This window comes from Heptranchias perlo, chromosome 27, assembly GCF_035084215.1.
Source record: "Heptranchias perlo isolate sHepPer1 chromosome 27, sHepPer1.hap1, whole genome shotgun sequence".
Taxonomy (NCBI): Eukaryota; Metazoa; Chordata; class Chondrichthyes; order Hexanchiformes; family Hexanchidae; genus Heptranchias; species Heptranchias perlo.
The window spans coordinates 25,959,857-25,983,261 of record NC_090351.1 but is presented as its reverse complement, the minus strand read 5'-3'; the positions used below and the strand labels follow the sequence as shown (position 1 = coordinate 25,983,261).

The 23,405-nt window shown below is 43.7% G+C and overlaps 1 protein-coding gene across 1 annotated transcript in view; it reads right to left on the bottom strand.

Moving 5' to 3' along the window:
- LOC137344478 (SRSF protein kinase 1-like) overlaps positions 1 to 13,888 on the bottom strand; it is a 63,930-nt gene extending 50,042 nt beyond the window's left edge. The window contains exons 1-2 of the mRNA XM_068007471.1: positions 13,808 to 13,888; positions 13,637 to 13,697 (exon numbers count right to left, since the gene is read on the bottom strand). Of these exons, the coding sequence (XP_067863572.1) occupies positions 13,637 to 13,697; positions 13,808 to 13,823 (77 nt within the window). The 5' untranslated portion in view covers positions 13,824 to 13,888. The remainder of the gene's footprint in view (positions 1 to 13,636; positions 13,698 to 13,807) is intronic.
- Between the last annotated feature and the right edge of the window lie 9,517 nt (positions 13,889 to 23,405).

The window sequence follows — 23,405 nt, the reverse complement described above, 5'->3', positions numbered from 1 at the left end:
AAACCAAATCATGCTGCAGAGTCTCGAAACCAAATTACTGAGAAATGCACATGGGTATGGTTTCCGTTTAAAGCTTACACTGCATTTAACAACTGAATTCATGTCCATCAGTTTCTAAATTTGGGACACCACTGTGCTAAACTAGCAAAAAAAAAGCAATAGGTCTGCCAACCATTTCTGCTTTGATAAAGAATATCCAAACAGAGGATTCCTGGTAAACAAATTCCCAGCTTTTTCAAGTTACACTCCTTGCTTTGGATCAAATTAATTAGATTAGACTTATTCAACCATTTCAGACAAAGGAAAACACGAGAACTGTGGAGGTGTGGGGATGGCCATAGCGAGGTGTTTGTCCTCATTGATGACATGTTGAAGGCTGCGGAGAACATGGCGTAGTTTCTCCGCTCCAGGGAAGTACTGGACGACAAAGGGTACTCTGTTGGTTGCGTCCCGTGTTAGTCTCCTGAGGAGGTCTATGCGATTTTTTGCTGTGGCCCGTCGGAACTGTCGATCGATGAGTCGAGCGTCATATCCCGTTCTTACTAGGACGTCTTTCAGCGTCTGTAGGTGTCCATCGCGTTCCTCCTCGTCTGAGCAGATCCTGTGTATTCGCAGGGCCTGTCCATAGGGGATGGCCTCTTTGACGTGGTTAGGGTGGGAGCTGGAAAAGTGGAGCATCGTGAGGTTGTCCGTGGGCTTGCGGTAGAGTGAGGTGCTGAGGTGCCCGTCTTTGATGGAGATTCGTGTGTCCAAGAAAGAAACTGATTCTGAGGAGTAGTCCATGGTGAGCTTGATGGTGGGATGGAACTTGTTGATGTTATCGTGTAGTCTCTTTAGTGATTCCTCGCTGTGGGTCCATAGAAAGAAAATGTCGTCGATGTATCTGGTGTATAGCGTTGGTTGGAGGTCCTGTGAATTGAAGAAGTCCTGCTCGAACTTGTGCATGAAAATGTTGGCGTATTGGGGTGCGAATTTGGTCCCCATGGCTGTTCCGTGTGTTTGGGTAAAGAACTGGTTATCGAAGGTGAAGACATTGTGATCCAGGATGAAGCGGATGAGTTGTAGGATGGCTTCCGGAGATTGGCTGTTGTTGGTGTTGAGTATTGATGCTGTCGCAGCGATGCCGTCATCGTGGGGGATACTGGTGTATAGTGCCGAGACGTCCATCGTGGTGAGAAGTGTTCCTGGTTCAACTGGTCCGTGGGTACTGAGTTTTTGTAGGAAGTCTGTAGTGTCGCGACAGAAGCTGGGGGTTCCCTGTACGATGGGTTTCAGGATGCCCTCGATGTATCCAGAGAGGTTCTCACACAGGGTTCCGTTGCCTGATACGATGGGACGTCCGGGTGTGTTGGCTTTGTGTATCTTTGGGAGGCAGTAGAAGTCTCCCACTCGGGGATTACGTGGGATGAGAGTGCGTAGGATGCTTTGAAGGTCTGGATCGAAGGTCTTGATCAGTTTGTTGAGCTGGTGGGTGTGTTCTTTGGTCGGATCTGCGGGTAACCGTCTGTAGTGTTCCTGGTTGTCCAGTTGTCGGTATGCTTCTTTGCAATAGTCTGTTCTGTTCTGTATGACGATGGCTCCTCCTTTGTCCGCTGGTTTGATGACGATGTTGCGGTTGGTCTTGAGAGCGTTGATGGCGTTGCGTTGTGCTCGGGTGACATTCTGGACTGTCTTCTGAGTGCGGCTGATGAATCTGGCATTGACGCATTTCCTGACAGCTTGAGCATACATGTCCAGCTGAGGGCAGCGACCCTCCGGAGGAGTCCAGTTTGACTCTTTCCTCTTCGGTTGCTGTACCGCGGATCCCTCTGTCTGCTGTTCCGGATCGTCGATTGTCTCATTGGGTTCGCTGCTGAAATCTTGGGGTTTGTGGTAGAATTCCCGGAGCCTCATTCTCCTGATGAATTCCTCTGTGTCCGCCGCGAGACTAGTGGGGTCCATTTTGGTAGTGGGGCAGAAATTGAGCCCTCGGCTGAGAACTTCGATTTCGTCTGGTTGAAGGGTGTGGTCGGATAAATTGACAATAGACTTCCCTGTGGTTGCAACCGTGGTACCAGGGGAAGCTTGGTTGTTGCTGGTGGTGATGCAGAGTTTCTCAAGCTTCCTGCTCTTGGTTTTCATGTAGGCAGCGTAGTTCCGTTGCCTCGTCTGTTTGGCGGTATAACGTAGCTGGTCTGCTGTGTCCTGAGTACAGGTTGAGAGTATGGACTCTATCTTAGTTTCGAGGTTGTGGCGTCTGCTGTAGAGTTGGTGTATGAGATGGTTGCGGAGTGTGCGAGAGGTACGGCGGCAGAGTCTCTCAGCGTAATCCGAGTTGTATGTGGACTTGAGTGGGTTCGTGATCTGGAGTCCTTTCGGGATCTTGTCTGCTCGCCTTTAAACAGCCACCCAACCTCAAACAGACCATCGTTCGCAGCAAATTACCTAGCTTTCAAGAGAACAGCGTCCACGACACCACACAACCCTGCCACGGTAACCTCTGCAAGACATGCCAGATCATCGACACAGATACCACCATCACACGAGAGGACACCACCCACCAGGTGCATGGTTCATACTCCTGTGACTCGGCCAACGTTGTCTACCTCATACGTTGCAGGAAAGGATGCCCCAGAGCATGGTACATTGGCGAGACCATGCAGACGCTGCGACAACGGATGAACGGACACCGCGCAACAATCGCCAAACAGGAGGGTTCCCTCCCAGTCGGGGAACACTTCAGCAGTCATGGACATTCATCCACCGACCTTCGGGTAAGCGTACTCCAAGGCGGCCTTCGAGACACACGACAACGCAAAATCGTCGAGCAGAAATTGATAGCCAAGTTCCGCACCCATGAGGACGGCCTCAACCGGGATCTTGGGTTCATGTCACGCTACACGTTACCCCACCAGCGAACAAATGTTATCTGTTTTTAATATAATGGGTCATTTGCTGGCTTTCTCTGCCTTCCGGATGTTTCTGCCTCTCTCTGTTTTTTTTCCTGTTTGTTTTTTTGTTGAATGTGTATTCGGGGGTTCTGCAGGTGACACCTCTCTGTCTGAACACGGTGATTGCCTTGGCAACGGGCAGTTGCAGGGGCATTCTGTAAACACCATGTATTGTTCTATATGTATAAATGCGTAGGCTTCAAGGAGCTCCTGAACATTTACCTGAGGAAGGAGGAAGTCTCCGAAAGCTTGTGAATTTAAAATAAAATTGCTGGACTATAACTTGGTGTTGTAAAATTGTTTACAATTGTCAACCCCAGTCCATCACCGGCATCTCCACATCATGACTACTGCATTCAGTAGGTGTTACCACAATGACCTGCCTCTTAAGCATCAGCCACAACATATATGCTAAATGTAGTTTTGTCAGATTGAACATACCACCACACTAAAAAGGACAGATTCAGCAATCCCAACGAAAAAGGTACCAGAGCCACGAGGCTTGAGACTGCAGATAACCTCCACAGGAGTGCTATGATTAGCAAAGAGCAGGGAATCCAGGGAGCAGCTCTTAAACATCTGCTGCTCCAACTTAAAGCTCACTCATTCGCTAGCATACTGTAAATCTGCAAGCCAAGAAACAGACGGCAGCTAAGATAGAGTTGACAGAACTTCCCCATTTGATAAAGACAGCTTCTATGTATCCCTAAAGGGCGTAGCAGAGGAGGGTTGGTTTATCTGGGGTTTATCAGTGCCACAATGTGCAAGTGCGGCAGCAGGTGACAGTCAATGCTGTCTCCCAGGTCTAGACGTCTTGAAAGCAGGTGAGGAACGAGCCGCCCGGCCTAATCCCACTTTCCCGCATTCGGTCCGTAGCCCTGCAGGTCATGGCTCTTCAGGTGCATATCCAGGTATTTTTTTTAAATGAGTTGAAGGTTTCTGCCTCTACCACCCTCTCAGGCAATGAGTTCCAGACCACCACCACCCTCTGAATAAAAAAATCTTTCCTCATTTACGCTCTAATCCTTCTACCAATCACTTTAAATCTATGCCCCCTGGTTACTGACCCCTCCGCTAAGGGAAATAGGTCCTTCCTATCCACGCTATCTCGGCCCCTCATAATTTTGTAACCTCAATCAAATCACCCCTCAGCCTCCTTCAAGGAAAACAACCCCAGCCTATCCAATCTGTCACCATAGCTAAAATTCTCCAGTCCTGGCAACATCCTCATAAGTCTCCTCTGCACCCTCTCCAGTGCAATTACATCCTTCCTATAATGTGGTGACCAGAACTGTGCGCAGTACCCAAGCTGCGGCCTAACTAATGTTTTATACAGTTCCAGCATAACATCCCTGCTTTTATATTCTATGCCTCGGCTAATAAAGGAAAGCATTCCATATGCCTTCTTAACCACCTGATCTACCTGTCCTGCTACCTTCAGGGATCTGTGGACATGAACTCCAAGGTCCCTCTGTTCCACTACACCTCTCAGTATCCTCCCATTTATTGTGTATTCCCTTGCCTGGTTTGCTCTCCCCAAATGCATCACCTCACACTTCTCCGGATTGAACTCCATTTGCCACTTTTTTGCCCATCTGACCAGTCCATTGATATTTTCCTGCAGTCTACAGTTTTCCTCCTCACTATCAACCACACGGCCTATCTTTGTGTCATCTGCAAATTTCTTAATTATGCCCCCTACGTTTAAGTCCAAATCGTTAATGTATACCACAAAAAGCAAAGGACCTAGTACCGAGCCCTGCAGCATCCCACTAGAAACAGCCTTCCAGTCGCAAAAACACCCAACCATTACCCTTTGCTACCTGCCACTATGCCAATTTGCCACATTCCCTTGGATCCCATGGGCCTTTGCTTTTTTGACCAATCTGCCATGTGGAACCTTGTCAAAAGCTTTGCTAAAATCCATGTAGACTACATCAATTGCGTTACCCTCATCGATCCCCCGGTCACCTCCTTGAAAAATTCAAATCAAGTTAGTCAGACACGACCTCCCCTTAACAAATCTGTGCTGACTGTCCTCGATTAGTCTGTGACTTTCTAAGTGACAGTTTATCCTGTCCCTCAGAATTGATTCCAATAATTTACTGAGGTTAGGCTGACTGGTCTATCCTTCACTCCATTTTTAAACAACAGTACAATGTTAGCAGTCCTCTAATCCTCTGGCACTAAGCCTGTATCCAGTGAAGTTTGGAAAATGATTGTTAAAGCCTCCGCTATTCTCTCCCTGGCTTCTTTTAACAACCTGGGATACATTTCATCCGGCCCTGGTGATTTATCCACTTTCAAAGATGCTAATCCCCTTAATACTTCCTCTCTCACTATGTTTATCCCATCCAATATCTCACACTCCTCCTCAACTTCAATTCCTGCATCATCCCTCTCCTTTGTGACGACAGATGCAAAGTATTCATTTAGAACCATACCCACATCTTCCGCCTCCACACATAGTTTACCTTTTTGGTCTCTAATAGGCCCTACTCTTTCCTTAGTTATCCTCGTGCTCTTAATGTATTTATAAAACATCTTTGGGTTTTCTTTGATTTTACCTGCTAATATTTTTTCATGCCCTCTCTGCTTTCCTAATTTCCTTTTCAACTTTACCCCTGCACTTTGTATACTCCTCTAAGCTTTCCGTACTATTGATACCTTGGTGCAACGTCCCAAGGAACATGGAAAGCCTTAATCATTCCGATCTTTCATGCCTGCACTTCCATGCCCATGAGCCCATTATGCAACAGGTTGAAATTTGTGGCAGACAAAAAAAAGTTCATAATGTCACGCATAACTGCTGCATGTTGTGGTCCCAAATCAAACTGGCAACCGAAACTAATTGCATGCCGCTTGTCATGTATTCACAAAAGATGGAATGTAGTCTGGGCACAAGTTACAAATTTTAATCTGTTGCACTATGAAAATAGAAGTGTCAGTGTGAAAAATCCAAGATTGTTAATGCTTTCCATGCTCCTTCACTAAAGCTGCATTATGCTTGCAACACAATGCTTGCGGCATTGGGAAGCGCACTCTGCTCTTCAAAACACTAATACGTATAGGTTTTGTCTGGATTTAAGGAGCAGACAGACTATAGCTACAGGGAGACAAGGACCAGTAGTGGTTCTCACAACCCAAGAGAACTCAAACAACGTGAAGAACAAACTCTGAAAATAGTTGAGTCGTCAATTGAGGGTGTGGGAAAGCTGGACAGCTTCGTTCATCAGCTTCCTCTCAGGACTGTAGAAGTTTACAGCACAGGAGGCAGCCAATCAGCCTATCGTGTCTGCCGGCTTTTTGCTGGAGCAATGCAAAACTAATCCTGCACTCACCCGAGCTCTGCATCTTCTTTTGCTTCAAACATTCATCCAATTTTGCCTTAAGGGACACTGGTCTCTGCCTCAACCGTTCACTTTGTGGCAAAGCATTTCTTGTTCCAAAACCCTCTGCCATAAGACCATAAGAGATAGGAGCAGGAGTAGGCCATTCGGCCCCTCAAGCCTGCTCCGCCATTTAATGAGGATCATGGCTGATCTGATTTTTACCTTAACTCCACTTTCCCGCCCTTTCCCCATATCCTTTGACTCCCTTGCTGATCAAAAATTTGTCTAACTCAGCCTTGAATGTATTCAATGACTCAACCTCCACAGCTTTTTGGGATAAAGAATTCCAAAGATTCACAACCCTCTGGGAGAAGAAATTCCTCCTCATTTCCGTCTTAAACGGGCGACCCCTTATTCTGAGACTATGCCCCCTAGTTTTAGATTCCCCATGAGGGGTAACATCCTCTCAGCAGCTACCTTATCGAGTCCCCTCAGAATTTTGTATGTTGCAATAAGATCTCCTCTTATTCTTCTAAACTCCAATGAGTATAGACCCAACCTGTTTAATCTTTCCTCATAAGACAACCCTTCCACACCCGGAAATAACCTAGTGAACATTCTCTGAACTGCTCCCAATGCAAGTATGTCCTTCCTTAAATAAGGGCACCAGAACTGTATGCAGTACTCCAGGTGTGGTCTCACCAGCACCCTGTACAGTTGTAGCATGACTTCCCTGCTTATAGGAACATAGGAACAGGAATAGGTCATTCAGCCCCTCGTGCCTGCTCCGCCATTTGATAAGATCACAGCTGATCTGTGATCTAACTCCATATACCTGCCTTTAGCCCATATCCCTTAATACCTTTGATTGCCAAAAAGCTATCTATCTCAGATTTAAATTTAGCAATTGAGCTAGTATCAATTGCCGTTTGCGGATGAGAGTTCCAAACTTCTACCACCCTTTGTGTGTAGAAATGTTTTCTAATCTCGCTCCTGGGTCTTTTTGTTAAACCACATCCTTCAGTGTCCTTCCATTGAGTGTATACCCCCATTCCTCATTTCCCTCCCAAAATGTATTATTTCACATTTATCTGCATTAAATTGCATCTGCCACTTGTCTGCCCATTTTGCTAACCTGCCTACATCTTCCTAAACTGTTTTTGCAGTTCTCATTCAAACTCAATGTTAATTCTAAAGAACAGAATGACACTCAAAATACTTTGAGTACCCTGACTAGCTATTTTACAGGCACCATGTTAGCATATGGTCTTTTGCTCTTTTTCTGGGAAGCTTGCAAAACAACGTCCCTAGCACCAGAGTGCACGTAGAATCCAGCCCATCACTGTATCAGCCGTCACGCACTCCCAGATATGCATGCGCCAGCTCAGATATACCCACCTCAGTCAGTTGGTGAAGTACCTAGTACAAGCAAGGAAAAGCAAGTGAAGATAGCAGCAGATTAGCAAGAACCAGCTGAATGGAAGCCCAATGGGACACTCAAACCTGCAGTCCACTATGAAGTGAGTAGCAGCTTTATGGCCATCTGCTGGAGACCACCCAAGAATAGTGGTCCAAAGAGCAGATGCTGTTTCCCATGAGCTTTGTGAATGTGGCTATGTGGCTATTGTCATGATGAGGCAGCCACATCTCAGGATGCCACGACAGCCTTTGAACCCAGCAGATCCACTCAAACGATTTGAAGTGAGAGGTAGTAAGCAGAAGCAACTAGCTCGCATGGAATTAAGTGGTGTCAATAGTTTTATGGCCATATCAAAGAGTTACATGCCACAGGAATCCCACAAGGACCCCAATGAGCATAAACAAGTACCACCACACTTACTCCTCCCTCTGAGGTAACAGTTCCAAGCTAGAGTTTATACACTATACACCACCACAAAGGACAGAACACTTACACACACAGAACACTAACACTTACACACACAGAACACTTACACAGAACACAAACTGATTGCATTTCAATAAAATTCCTAGTACTCTACAAAAAAAAGCACATGAAGGTGGGATACATATATGGCAGTTGAAGTAAAGTTGATTGAAGTGGGTAGCATGGTAGGGCCAATATATTGTGCTGAAGATGATAGTACTAGTCACATAGTCGAATTGCAGGGTCGAAGTTGAACCATTTCTTTGTCCTCCTCTACCAAAGGTTGATGCTGCACCTCCTGGCCCTATGGCATCATGGCTACTCCTCTCAATGATAACATTATGCAATAAACAGAAGACAAAATGATTAAGGAATTTTCAGACCTTTAGAGCAGGAAACCCAGTTGCACCCTGCCCAAACTCTGAAATCTCTGCTTCACCATACCAATGGTAATCGGTTGGAGGTATGAGCTGCACTGTGTGTGCGCTGCATGTGTTTATGGGTTTCCCCAAGAGGGTTACTATTCAGGACCACAGTGGGTATCTTTAGTCTCTTAGCAACCACTCATCCAGTCTGCCTGCTTTCAAATAATGTTGGCATGGTGGTCTGCTGCAAAATGAAGGAACCATGACTGATTTTATGAGCTGTTTTTGTGATCCAACACCACTTGCAAATTAATATAATGGAAACCCATCGTATTCAAAAGGCATAGGGTTGTAACAGTCTTCTGGTCGGCCTCCCGTCTGCTACTGTCCACAAACCTGAGCTCATCCAAAACTCTGCTGCCCATATCCTAACCTGCACCAAGTCCCATTCACCCATCACCCCTGTGCTCATTGATCTACTGTGGCTCCAGGTCCACCAACACCTCAATTTTAAAGTTCTCATCCTCATGTTCAAATCCTTCGATGGCCTCACCCCTCCCTATCTCTGTAACTTCCTCCAGCCCTACAACCTAAGAACTCTGCGTTCCTCCAACTCTGGCCTCTTATGCATCCTCCATTCCCTTCACCCTACCATGGGCGACCATGTCTTCAGCTGCACAGACCCCAAAGCTCTGGAATTCTCTCCCTGCACCTTTCCACCTCTCTCTCCTCCTTTAACATGCTTCTTAAAACCTAATTCTTTAACCAAGCTTTTAGTCATCCATCCCAATATCTCCCTTCTTTGGCTCGTGTCAATTTTGTCTGATTACACTCCTGCAGTTTAGAAATGAAAACATTTGCAACACATTTCATCCACCTAGCAATTTGTTCTTTTTTAAATTGCAAATTTTACTAAACTGAGCATTATTTAGCAAGTTTAAGTTTACTCAAACTGTGTAACTAGCTACTTCAACTTCAATGATTTTATTAATAAAATCCTCATCACCACCCACCCAATCTGTAATTCTATTCCCATTTAGAAATCATAAATGGGGAACTAGATGGTGCAGTTAGACGTAGGCTTTTCATTTCTGGGACTGGTGCTGAAATCCTGCCCAGACTGATGATGGCACATCTCCTCTAAGAGTCTAATATAATATGACTTTGGGCAGTTTCAATCTAGTTCCAAGCGATGATCAGCCTATAGCACATAATTATCCCTAATTCAGCACTAATTAGCATTGTCACTCAGAGGAGCCGCAGGATGTCTGATGTGAAAAATGGAAAAGGTGTTACATTGGTGCAGTAGGGATTGCTCGTCTGAGGTTGGGACTGAGGCACATTGTTGGGGCAGAGTACTAGAAGCTTTGTGCTGCATCTAGCTGTACTGTAACTGAGAATGCCTGGGGGCCCAGTACTAACTTCCCTCACCTTGATGAGCAGAAAAATTTTGAACACCAGTTTTTATTTTTATTTCAACAGTTAACGTCTCACTAAACGTAAGACACCAGATATTTCAATCTGCTAGTCTCTCAAAGACTGCAGTTACTTTAAAACAATCCTCCCCTAAAATGTTCTGCAAAATCATTAATGCTTCTATTCAGCAGTATTCTTTCCCAACATTCAACAAGTAGAAATTGATCCACTTCCATAGAACCTATTCTGGGACAATTTTCATCCAGGAATATGAAAGCACAAGTGGCCATTTAAATGTTGAGACTACTTACTGTCAACATCTTTCATAAGTTTGAAAGGGTCTATTAGAGCACCCCTAAATGTTCTCAGTTCCAGGGATAAATCCCCAATTTTGAGCACTTTTCTTCATTATAACCTCTCATCCCAGTTATAATTTCAATGAATTTTCCACAGTAGCATTTCCATGTTTCTAATATCCTTTCCATAATTTTTTTTAAATAACTAACTTGCCACATGAACAGTAAGCTTGCACTTTCTATCTATAGTTTTTCGACCTGCATTTTTCCCTCCTTACAGCTTTAGTAGCCAGGTCCAATTTACTTCAAAACACCAGTTTTACAGTGCCTAACAAATATACTCAGGAAGCAACAGTTTCCCAACATCCATCTTATAAGTAAACTCTGCAATTAGTGATCAGTGAACATGTCTTTTACTGTTACAACTAACTGGAAATCATATAGGACTTATTTAACATCAGAGGTTAAACTTAATGGCGAATATGGGGGGGGGGGGGGGTGCGGATTTAATGACTGAATGACAAGCCTTAAAGGCTGCGATGTTTTTTCTGTAAATGAGAGGAAAAACCTTGCTAATATCCAATTTCTCCCCTCCCCCATCTCAAATGTTCTTCGGTATCCTGAAGCCATTGACACAGCAGCTTTCCAGTACCTCGCCAAGTGATTGTGTGGACCGGTTACTTGATCGTAAGAGCATATCACAGAAAAGCCCGATTCTGGCTTCATCCAGAATATATTTTACAGAAGGGTCACTGGACAGTGAACAGGGGCTGGAACTCGATTGTTTTCTTCCCCTTCCCATCCCAGACTGCAATGAGAAAGGGGTTTCACGTTTTAATAATTTGTGCCCACTTCCAAGCAATTAATTTAAGACCATCACTGATAGATCTCAGAGCAAGTCATCTAATGCACTTCCAACTAAGGAATTGTGCATAGTAACGTAAATACATTTTTTTGAGGGGGGGTGGATTTAATGACTGAATGACAAGCCTTAAAATATGAAAGATCGAGTCAGAATGCAACTGCTTGTGGAGTGCAAGATGGCAGATTAAAATATTGACCAGCAGTAAGAGTTGCTCACAGAACAAACAGTAATGGTCACCAGAAGAGTCTTCAGTTAAAAGTGAAAACAGCATCTTCGTCTCTGTTACATCACAAAAGAAGCAAGCCTCTTATTTCCACCTCGAGACTTTTTTTTCCACTTTACTGCATTGTAGAACACATTAGAAAATATTAAGGGGATTACTAAAAGTATAAAATATTTAGAACGATAGAAATTTACAGGAAGCCATTCGGCCCATTGTGTCTGTGCCAGTTCTTTGTTGGACCAATCCAAAACTAATCCCACTGCCCCATTCTCTCCCCATAACCAAGCGTCTTCCTCTTTTTCAAACACTTCTCGAATTTTCACTTAAAAAGCGATGGTCTCTGCCTCAATCACTTGTGGCAAAGCATTTCACACTGACAACCCAGTTTGTAAAGAAATTTCTAATCTTTCTCCTCACTGAGGATTTGCAACTCAAAAGGGGAGTATTTGTTTTTTTTTTCCATAAATGTGAGTCTTAAGATGTTTTAGCTGTATTTATGATGTTGACTGACAATGTATCTTTTATCTTCCTGCATACTTGTTCCTCATTTCGCTGTTAGCCCAAAACGTCAAATAATCTTCAGATTTCTACAGGAGTGTAACGAAGCAAAAATGCACAATATTTATTTTGAAATTTCTCATGATGCATCATTTTTCTTTTAAAAAGCACCAATGAGTAAGAAAAACAGATTGTAGCACTGGAAATAGCATTATCGAGAGCAGCAAGCCAAGCCTGACTAGTTGACCATTACCACAAGTGAGGCCAGCCACAACACGAGTAGCAGAACCATGAATGACAATGTAAGAATCACAAGTTGATAAAATGTTCATCGTAATCACAGAGCTCACCAGAACAATCTAAATAATTAAACTTATGAATTAAAAACTACTTTTTTTACAGCCCAATTAAAAATAAACCTTGTGAAAATGATCAGTTGAAACTGCTTTGTGATGTCGTTGACATTATGATCTCACAACATAGAAACAGATTGTTTTCTCTGTTACCATGCTACAAAAAGGGTTATAAAGAGATTTATCCATCAAAAACAATATCCTAAGATAGAGCACAGTAGAAACTAACCAATGGAATAATATTGCAATAGAATATGCAGTAATCCTCGAGACCAACATACAGTTCTGCTGTTGCATTCTGGTTTGACCAGAAGCAGTGTTTCAAAGCAAAGGCTGCTTATTTTGGCCTCTGAACATTACCAACCTCCACCCCTAACTTACCCCCACTGTTGTCAAGACCCTTATCTACTGCTTTACCACCTCGAGATCTTACTTTTACAATCCTCTCCTTACCAGCTTCAGGATCTCCACCCCTCACAAACTCCAAATTGTTTAAAACTCCACTGCCAATGTCCAGTCCTACATTAAGCCCAGCTCACCCAATTAATCATATTTATAATTCTTGATCTAGTCCACAACTCTTTCCATGGCCTCACCCCATCATATCTCCAGACCTTTTCCAGCCTTACTATCCCCCTCTGATTTTCTGACTCTGGCTTCTTGTGCATTTCTCTGTCCCTTCCCTCCATTCCACATTTGGCCACCTAAGCCCTAACTTCTGGAACTCTCCAATACCCCTTCACTTTTGATGCCTCAATAAATAGCATTAAAAAAAAAATCAAGGTCTTCAGACAAGTGGGAATGTTTTTTTTGTGGGGGGGGGGGGGGGGCAAATCTTCTAAAACTCAACTATAACAGAACAAAAGATGTTTACATTAGTCAGCCTTTTCCAGCTTTACATTTCACACCACAACAGACCCATGTTCTCTTACTGGTTTCAGCAAGAATTAAATCAAAAGATTATCCTACAAAAAAATTAAAAAACCAAGAATTCGACACAGGAAAGTTTAGAAAAAATGAGTAACTATTTCCATTTACAATCGTTATAATTATGCCCTCTTGTCAATACATTGGGAATGAACAAAGTTAACAAAAAGTCAAACTCCGCCCTACATTGATTAAAGCTTTATATTTTCTGGGAGTCACGCTTCTCATTCAGAGCACTCGTTCCCCCCACAATCCTCCTCCCTCGCAGTCCCAATCTAACCCCGTTTTCCCCTTCCGCCCGCCCGCCCGCCACACACACGAGCCCAAACCAGCAGCAGCAGCAGCAGCAAAAATAACCGGCTACCTCCTCTCAGCCAGCTACAATCCCGCAGTCCTAAATGCTCACATGCGAAAGGGAAGCAAGCCAGAGGCCTAGGCTTCGCGCTCCCAATCGCCGAGGCTCGAGTGTACCGAACCCGAGAGGCGGGGGAGCGCGCAGACCCGACCCGGCCTGGCTGGCCCCGGCTTAAAACCACCACCACTCACTTTTTCAGAATCTTCTCCTTCTTGATTCGGCTTCGCTTTTTGCGCGCTTGGAGAGCCAGGACTGAAACACAAGAAGAAGAAAAAGAGAGAGACAAGGTTTAGAGGAGGCTATGAGGGGTGAGGGGGGCAACGCTCAGCCCAACACCGGCTACAAGTGAAAAGACTCCTCACCTTTTCGGGAGCTCATGTTGAGCCGGTTTCTCTCAGAGCCTTGCCACCGCGCAAGCGCAAACCGACAACTTTTTCTAACGTCCGCTTCTGACCCGGCTGCTGTTACGACCTCCCTCCGCCGGGAGGCGCCCGAGCCGCCGGTTCCCACCGCTAGCTATTGACGTCATCTGTATTGCATGCCGTCATCATTTTTTTTTGAAAAAATACTTAAGAGCCACACGTCATAATTCTCTTGTAATTTAAAAGCTTTTTTGAAGACATAAACAGTAAATGTAAAATTAGCAACTTCAGCCATAATATCCATGCATTTTCCAGCTCACCCTAATTTCTGAACAATCGTTTATATATATATTTATAGTTTTATGTATGTATAATATTGTATATGCATTCAACTCATTACTTACGTATTAACCCGAATAAATGATTTGTGACAACCCTTGTCTCTGGAGCTAAAGCAGCACTAAATCCCCAGTAAATTTGGCTACACATTTCATCTTTGACATTGGAGTTCTCAACCTCCCAACATTTTACCCAGATTAGAAGGTCAACACGTCCAAGTTCATTTAATTTATAAAAATACAATTCAAAAATACACCAATGGATTTGGTTTCCAATCAGTTTGATTCTGTGTATATTGAACCTGGCAACTAGTGGGTTTCAGGGGTGCTGTACAACTGCAAGTTTCATTCTGGCACAGAGTAAATGTTGACATTCATAATGTGTGCTGTTGTTTGCATGGTTCTACCGTTAACAAGAGTTGGTGCTCGTTGAAGTATTTGTCTTTTCTTTTAGAAGAGGGGTTAAACTGAGGCCTTGTCCATAAAAGATCCCATGGTACTACTCAAAGAAGAGCATAGGAATTCTCCCAGTGTCCTGGCCAAAATGTATCCCTCAACCAACACCACCAAAAATAGATCATCTGGTTATTTATCTCATTGTTTGTGAGACCCTGCTATGCGCAAAATTGGCTGCCGCGTTTGCCCGTATTATAACAGTAACTACACTTCAAAAGTACATAATGAAGTACTTTGGGACATTCTGAGATTGTGAAAGGCACTTTATAAATGCTAGTTCATACGTTCTTTCTTTACATGTTGTAGTATCAACTGAGTCAAAATGATCCATTGTGAATTACTTCATCCAATGGGATCAAACCTGGATCTTTGTTTTCTTCATGACTTAGTACCACACTTTGCAGTGCATTTACCTACTGAGTCACCTAATACAGTTTTTTATAATAATGAGTTTTTATTTTGCCCAATTCAAGTTGATCATGCTTGAATCAGGATGACAGTGTGTTGCAATGGAGTATTGGTAGTTCTTGTGCATTAGCTGCCATTGAGTAGACTGTAGCATAGTCTGTAAAGGAGTTGAATTGTGATCACATTTTTCATGCTGAAAGAACACATTTTCTAAGAATAATGCTGAGTTTCTAAGAGCATTAAATGGAATTCTCTTCAATATATTTGTTACATAGTCTGCCAAATGGGATGTCACTTCAAGCTTTTGGTTTCATTATTAAAGAAAAACTATTCCATTGCTGTGAAGTGATGCAATGCATTCCAACCTCAATATACTGCACTATAGCGGTAGACTGTGTTAATTCTATCCATGTGATTTATAGCAATTAGTGTTAATTATATTTAGGTGGTGTGTATCATTTGTGGCTCTCTTGTGTCCATATATAAGAGAGCCTATCTAGATTGTGGTGTCTGTAATGTGGAGCTCTGTGAATAAAGGCCTGGAAGTAGGTGTTAGTAGTGTGTCCCTCGCCACTGGGGTAACTGAGCTGATATCAGTCTGTGAGTTTGTGCCTTTGATCTTCCATGTGTTGGGTTACTCATCTAAGTCATGTTGCTGTTACCAAAGTTGTAAATTACATCCTCTACAGCTATGAATCTTGTGTATTATCCATTAGAGGTTTGTTCTCTTTTTCCCAATGTCTGCTCAATCTCTTTCTTACAAAATGGTCCTCTTCAACCTTCTCTGCACCCTTTGACACAGTTGATGATAACATCCTTCTCCAATGCCTCTCCTCCATTGTCCAGCTCAATGGGACAGCCTTTGCTTGGTTCTATCTTAACTATCTGATCACAGCCAGAGCATCTGCAACTCCTGCCCTCACACCATAACCTCTGAAGTCTCTAAAGATCTATCATTGGTACCATCCTTTTCCTTATCTACATGCTTCTCCTTGTGATAGCATCTGCAGTTGTGGAGTCAGCTTCCACATACATGCTGATAACACCCAGCTCTACCTCTTGATGCCTCCACTGTGTCTATGTTGTCAGATTTCTTGTCCAACATCCAGTCTTGGATGAATCAAAATTTCCTTTGACTGGCCTCTTGTGCAACCCCTCTATCTTTGGCGGCTGTGCCTTAAGCTGCCTGGGCCTCACATTCTGGAATTTCCTTCCGAAACGTCTCTGCCTCTACATGACCCTCTTCTCCTTTAAGACCCTCTTTGGCCAAGCTTCTCATAATCCCTCCTATTATTTCCTACTTTGGCTCAATATCCTCTTTTTTCTGATTAAGCCTCTGTAAAGCACATTGGGATGTTTTTCTACATTACAGCACAATATAAATGCATGTTGTTTTATAAGAAGGAGAGCTTGGCACAGAGGTTGGGAGAAAGAGAGAGTGAACGTCTAATGGGGTGAATTGCTAACAGAGTGAGGATACTGAGTGTGGAAATTAAGTGCAGAAGGGAAGGAGGTGCTAAGAGATTAAACCAAAGAACTACAGACTAAGACAGAGTGGAGCATAAAGGGAGCCGCACGAGGAATCAAAACAAGGCAAGGAGGAGCACCGAGGGTAACTCTAAGTATTTAGTTCATTGGTGAGTGCTTTTTAGTGTTTGTTAATGGTTAGTGTTTTAGTGTCAGATAAACCGAAAACTGCTTTGAAGCTAAACAAATAGTTTAAATAACTTAACTAAAATGACAGGACAACTGGGGTCCATCGCATGCACATCCTGTGTTATGCGGGAACTCCAGAACACTTCGTGTCCTGGAAAACCACATGTGCAGGAAATGCGGGCAACTGCTTGAATTCAAACTCGAGTTTCTGAGCTTAAGGGGCAGCTGGTGTCACTACAGTGCATACGGGAAGCTGAGAGTTACGTGGGTAGCACGTTTCAGGAAGTGGTCACCCTGCAGCTATAGTGAGTTCAGGCGGAGAGGGAGTAGTTGACCACCAGACAGACTAGGAGGAGCAGGCAGTGCAGGAGACCCCTGGGAGTGTGACCCTCACAAACCAGTATTCAGTGTTGAATACCAGTGAGGGTGTTGATACGTCGGGGGGGGTGCAGTCAGGAGCAAATCCACGACATCGTGGGTGACTCAGCTGCACGGGGGCAAAAGAAATGCAGTTATTAAAGGGGTTTCGAAAGACGGGTGTTTCTGCAACCGCCGACTTGGGTCCCGCATGGTGTATTGTCTCCCTGGTGCCAGGGTAAAGGACATCACTGGGAGGGTGCAGAACATTTTGAGCGGGGAAGGGAAACAGCCAGAAGTTGTGGTCCATGTGGGGACCAATGACATAGAAAGGAAAAGGGTCGAGGTCCTGCAGTCAGAGTTTCAGGAGCTAGGGAGGAAGTTAAAAAGCAGGACCTCAAAGGTAGTAAGCTCTGGATTACTCCCAGTGCCACGTGCTAATGAGTATAGGAATAGCAGGATAAGACAGGTTAATGCTTGGCTGGAGCAATGGTGCAGGTGAAAGTGCTTCAGATTGCACTGTAGTGACACCAGCTGCCCCTTAAGCTCAAACTCGAGTTTGAATTCAAAATGGATGGGTTGCACCACAACAGAGCTGGGACCAATGTCCTCACCGGGAGGTTAACTAATGCTGTGGGGGAGGGTTTCCATTAATTTGGCTGGAGATGGGCACCAGGATGTAACAGTAGAGAGAGAAAACAAGGTGCACAGAGGTCCAGGAGGGACAAGTAGCGCTAGAGTAAAGAATAGTTCAGAAATAGGAGGGGTCCGACATGGGGCAAATGCAAAACAGCCTAAGAAGAAATCGGAGTGCATATGCATGTAGCACGGTAAATAAGGTTGGTGAGCTGCAGGCTTAAGTCGTCACATGGGACTTTTATATAGTGGCAATAACAGAGATCTGGCTCAAAGAAGGGGAGGATTGGGTACTTGATATTCCTGGCTACAAGATATTCAGGAAAAATAGGGAAGGTAAGGAAGGAAGGGGTGGGGTGGGGTGGGGTGGGGGTGGCAGTAGTGCTGGTCAAGGAAACTATTATGGCACTGGAAAGGGATGATGTGGTTGAGGGGTCAAAGACAGAATCCATTTGGTTAGAATTAAAGAACAAAAGTGGAGCTAATATGCTACTGGGTGTATACAATAGGCCACCAAATAGTGGGAAGGAGATAGAGGAGAACATTTGCAGGCAAATTACAGAAAGAGGCAAAAACCACAGTAGTGATAATGGGGGACTTCAATTATCCCAATATCGACTGGAACAGTAACAGTGTAAAGGGCAAAGAGGGGAGGAATTCCTGATATATGTTCGAGAACTTTCTGGAACAGTGTGTTTCCAGCCCAACCAGGAAGGAAACAATGCTGGATCTAACCACCTCCCCTTGACATTCAACGGCATTACCATCGCAGAATACCCCACCATCAACATCCCGGGGGGGTCACCATTGACCAGAAACTTAACCGGACCAGCCAAATAAATACTGTGGTTAAAAGAGCAGACCAGAGGCTGGGTATTTTGCAGCAAGTGACTCACCTCCTGACTCCCCGAAGACTTTCCACCATCTACAAAGCACAAGTCAGGAGTGTGATGGAATACTTTCCATTTGTTTGGATGAGTGCAGCTCCAACAATGTTCAAGAAGCTCGACACCATCCAGAACAAAGCAGCCCACTTGATTGGCACCCCATCCACCACCTTAAACATTCATTCCCTCCACCACCAGCGCACTGTGGCTCTAGTGTGTACCATCTACAAGATGCACTGCAGTAACTCGCCAAGGCTTCTTCGACAGCACCTCCCTAGCCCGCGACCTCTACCACCTAGAAGGACAAGGGCTTGCAGGCACATGGGAACACCACCACCTGCACATTCTCCTCCAAGTCACACCATGCTGACTTGGAAATATATCACCGTTCTTTCATCGTTGCTGGGTCAAAATCCTGGAACTCCCTACCTAATAGCACTGTGGGAGAACCTTCACCACATAGACTGCAGGGTTCAAGGCAATTAGGGATGGGTAATAAATGCTGGCCTCACCAGTGATGCCCACACCCCATTAATGAATTTTTAAAAAAGTTCTGGGGAATGAAGTGGGGCAGGTGAAGCATGTTTCACTGGGGGAGCATTTAGGGAATAGTAATCATAATATCATTAGGTTTAGAAAAGTTATGGAAAAGGACAAGGAACAATCAAATGTGAAAATGCTTAACTGGAGGAGGGAAATTTCAGTGAGTTAAAAAGGGATAGGAACAGGAGTCAGCCATTTAGCCCCTCGAACCTGTTCCATCATTCAATGAGATCATGGCTGATCTGAGACCTAACTCCATACACCCGCCTTAGCCCCATATCCCATAATATCTTTGGTTAACAAAAATCTATCAATCTCAAATTTAAAATTAACAATTGAGCTAGCATCAACTGCCATTTGCGAAAGAGTTCCAAATTTCTGCCACCCTCTGCAGGTAAAAGTGTTTTCTAACTTCACTCCTGAAAGTCCTGTCTCTAATTTTTAGGCTATGTCCCCCTAGTCCTAGAATCCCCAACCAACAAAAATAGTTCCTCTATATCTCTATCTACCCCATCAGTTCCCCTTAATATCTTCTAAACATTGATCAAATCACTCCTTAATCTTCTAAATTCCAGGGATTACAACCCTAATTTGCATAATCTCTCCTCGTAATATAATCCTTGGAGTCCAGGTATCATTCTAGTAAACCTACACTCCTTCCAAGGCCTATATATCCTTCCTAAAATGCGGTGATCAGAACTGAACATTGTATTCCAGGTGTGGTCTAACCAGGGCTTTGTATATCTGTAGCATAACTTCTACCCCCTTGTATTCTAGTCCTCTAGATATGAAGGCCAGCATTCCATTAGCCTTTTTGATTATTTTCTTTACCTGTCCATGACATTTTAATGATCTATGTACATGGACCCCTAAGTCTCTTTGAACTTCCACTGTTTTGAGCTTTTCACCATTTAGAAAGTACTCTGATCTATTCTTTTTAGGTCCAAAGTGGATGACCTCGCACTTTCCTACACCTAAATACATTTGCCACAGTTTTGCCCATTCAATTAATCTATTAATATCTCTAATGTTATGCTTCCATCTATGCTGCTTACAATGCTGCCTATCTTTGTGTGAATGACAAATTTGGATATGTGGCTCTCTAATGTCTAGCTTAATAAGTACAGTAGATAGTTTAGGTCCCAACACAGATCCCTGTGGGACACCACTAGTCATATCCTGCCCAGGTGGATTGGAATCAAAAATTGGTAAGCAAAACAGTAATTGAGCAATGGGAGGCATTCAAGGAGGAGTTCAGATACAGAGTAGACACATCCCTATGAGGGGGAAAGGAAGGGCATCCAATGCTAGAGCTCTCTGGATGACTGAAGATACAGAAAAAGGAGGCTTAAGATGAATGTAAGGTCATAATACAGTAGATAACCAGGCTGAAAACAGAAAGCACAAAAGAGATCTAAAAAAGGAGAATAAGACGGCCAAAGAGAGAGTATAGATTAGCAGCTAACATAAAAGGGGACCCAAAAGTCTTTTATAAACATATAAATAGTAAAAGGATAATCAAAGGAAGCCTGGGACTGATTAGGGATATTATAGGAAATCTTCTTGTGGAGGCAGATGGCATAGCTGAAGCACTAAATGAATACTTCACTCTCTTCTCTAGTGGACATGTTGTGGAGATGCTGGTGATGGACTGGGGTGGACAAATGTAAGGAGTCACACAGCACCTGGTTATAGTCCAACAGCTTTATTTGAAATCACAAGCTTTCAGAGCTTTGCTCCTTCATCAGGTGAGTGAAGGGTTCCATAAAGACACAGCATATATAGTCAGAGAACAATGCCTGGTGATTACAGATAATCTTTCTAACTGCTCTTTATCACACCTCGGCAGAGAGATAATCACAGTAATCAAAGGAATGGATGGTGTTCAGACAGATTAGTCAGGGCCTCTGTCTTTCTGGTCTCTCTCTCTCTCTCTCTCTGTCTGTCTTTGTGATTTGACCCCTTATGTATTCAGTATTCTTGGACGTAATGTTTCCTTGACTAACCTGTCTGAACACCATCCACTCCTTTGATTGCTGTGATTATCTCTCTGCCGAGGTGTGATAAAGGGCAGTTAGAAAGATTACCTGTAATCACCAGGCATTGTTCTCTGACTATATATGCTGTGCCTTTATGGAACCCTTCACTCACCTAACGAAGAAGCAAAGCTCCGAAAGCTTGTGATTTCAAATAAAGCTGTTGGACTATAACCTGGTGTTGTGCGACTCCTTACATTTCTCTAGAGAAGAGGATGGTGCTATTATAGCAGTAAATGAGGAGGTAGTAGCGATATTGGATAGGATAAAAATAGATAAAGAGGAGGTACTTAAAAGATAGGCAATATTCAAATTAGAAAAGTCACCCAGTCCAGATGGGATGCATCTTAGGTTACTGAGGGAAGTAAGGATGGAAATTGCAGAGGCTCTGGCCACAATCTTTCAATCCTCCTTAGATATGGGGATGGTGCCGGAGGACTGGAGGATTGCAAATGTTACACCCCTGTTCAGGGATAAACCCGGCAATTACAGGCCAGTCAGCCTAACGTCGGTGGTGGGGAAACTTTTAGAGACAATAATCTGGGACAAAATAAATTGGCAATTGGAAAAGTTGCCTTTTACTATTTTGAACTTTTGTCCCCTTGTCCTATTTTTGCAATTTAGTTTGAAGTAATTTTTCAGATTTACCTTTTCCATACCATTTACTATCACACACTGCAATAAGATCACCTGACAGACACTTTTTTTCTTTCATAGCTGAAAAGTCTAAATTTCTCCATTCCTTTCTCATGACTCAGACCTCTAATATTAGGGATCAGCCCTGTTTCTTAGGGATCAGAACAGTGCTCAGCATGAGTAAGACTTTTCTGACTGTACTCTACTGTTTTGGCTGTTGAGTTAAGCATGCTGTTTGCTTTATTGATTGTTTCTCTGCAATAGTTGGATATGTTGATCAAGTCCACTTGACCTCTAGGGCTTTTTCAACTTAATCCATAGTTATTACAACGCCATTCATGAAGTACATGTGTTGCCTATTTATCCTGCCAATGTACAGTACTTTGCATGATGCTTCCCTACATGGAAGAAGGGGAAGTTGGAGTGCTATTCACCCTGTGCTGTTTGCAAGCGTTTCGCAGTGATGGGGCTTAAAGCAGCAATAGTAGTCAGTGATAGGCAGTTGGCCTGTTTCCAGTAATCTGCCTGTAACCTCTTGTTATCAACCAGATAGTAAATTGATGAATAGCAGGATTGGTAAAGGTCTACAGACTCATAGATTGCACCCACTTGGCCATCAACAAGAATGGATTCCACTCTTAATATCCTGCTCATTAACCCCATCAGCACAACTACATCATGCAAGTAAATGGTTGCTTCACTCAGAGTTGCCATGATTCCTTCATTTTAAGGCAGTCTGCCATGCCAGCACTCTTTGACACAGAAAGGCAAGTCTTTTGGTAGATTCTGGGAAATCAAGTTATCTTCTGCATCCAAGGATGATTGAGGAGCAAGCCTTTGGCTTTGTGGTAGCATTCCCGGTTCTGAGTCAGAAGGTGCAGGGTTCTGAACCCAGCTCCAAACAGTCCTGGTGAGTGGAGACCAAAGCTCCGGCTCTGAATTCTGGGTTGACGTCCAGCAGGATATTCATGTTCGGTGGGTGTGGATGACCCCCCTCATAATCGCATGGATTGTGGGAGCCAATAAAACCCTCCTGCTGTATAGGACTAGCCACCCTATCAGTTGATATAAAGAGATGATTACAGCCATAGAAGTAGTGTTCACGTTGTGGCCTGTCAGAGTGTTAATCAGCTTGGAAATCTTTCTGCTACTTCACACTATTCTCCAAGGCAGAGCGTGAAGATACAAAAGTATCAACATTCAGGATTGATGCAATCTGTGCAGTTTCCCAGGACATGAGCTGTGTACCAGTATAATGACATCCTTTCATGTACCAGAGCAATCTTTGAGCACACCACTGACATGTGAAAGATAGTCTTTAGATGCCTGTATCAATTCTGCAATGTAGTTCTGCTAGGCTCTCAAAAATTGTAAATACTACATAGCTTTGCCTAACTAAGAGACTTCATCATGGAAGTCCCAGAAAAACAGAAAGAGAATCAGTGTGAGGAGCAGCCTCAGCTGCTGCTGCTAAAATTCCTGCCACTCTCACACAGGAGGCCTTCATCAAAAGTCTTCCCCTTCCTTATGCTATGATCTACAGACTCTTCTCTGTGTACAACAATGATAAAGTTCACATTCATACCAACCAATGAGAGCAACTTCCACACTGTTCAAAGAAAAATGTTTGCACACAGAACCACTT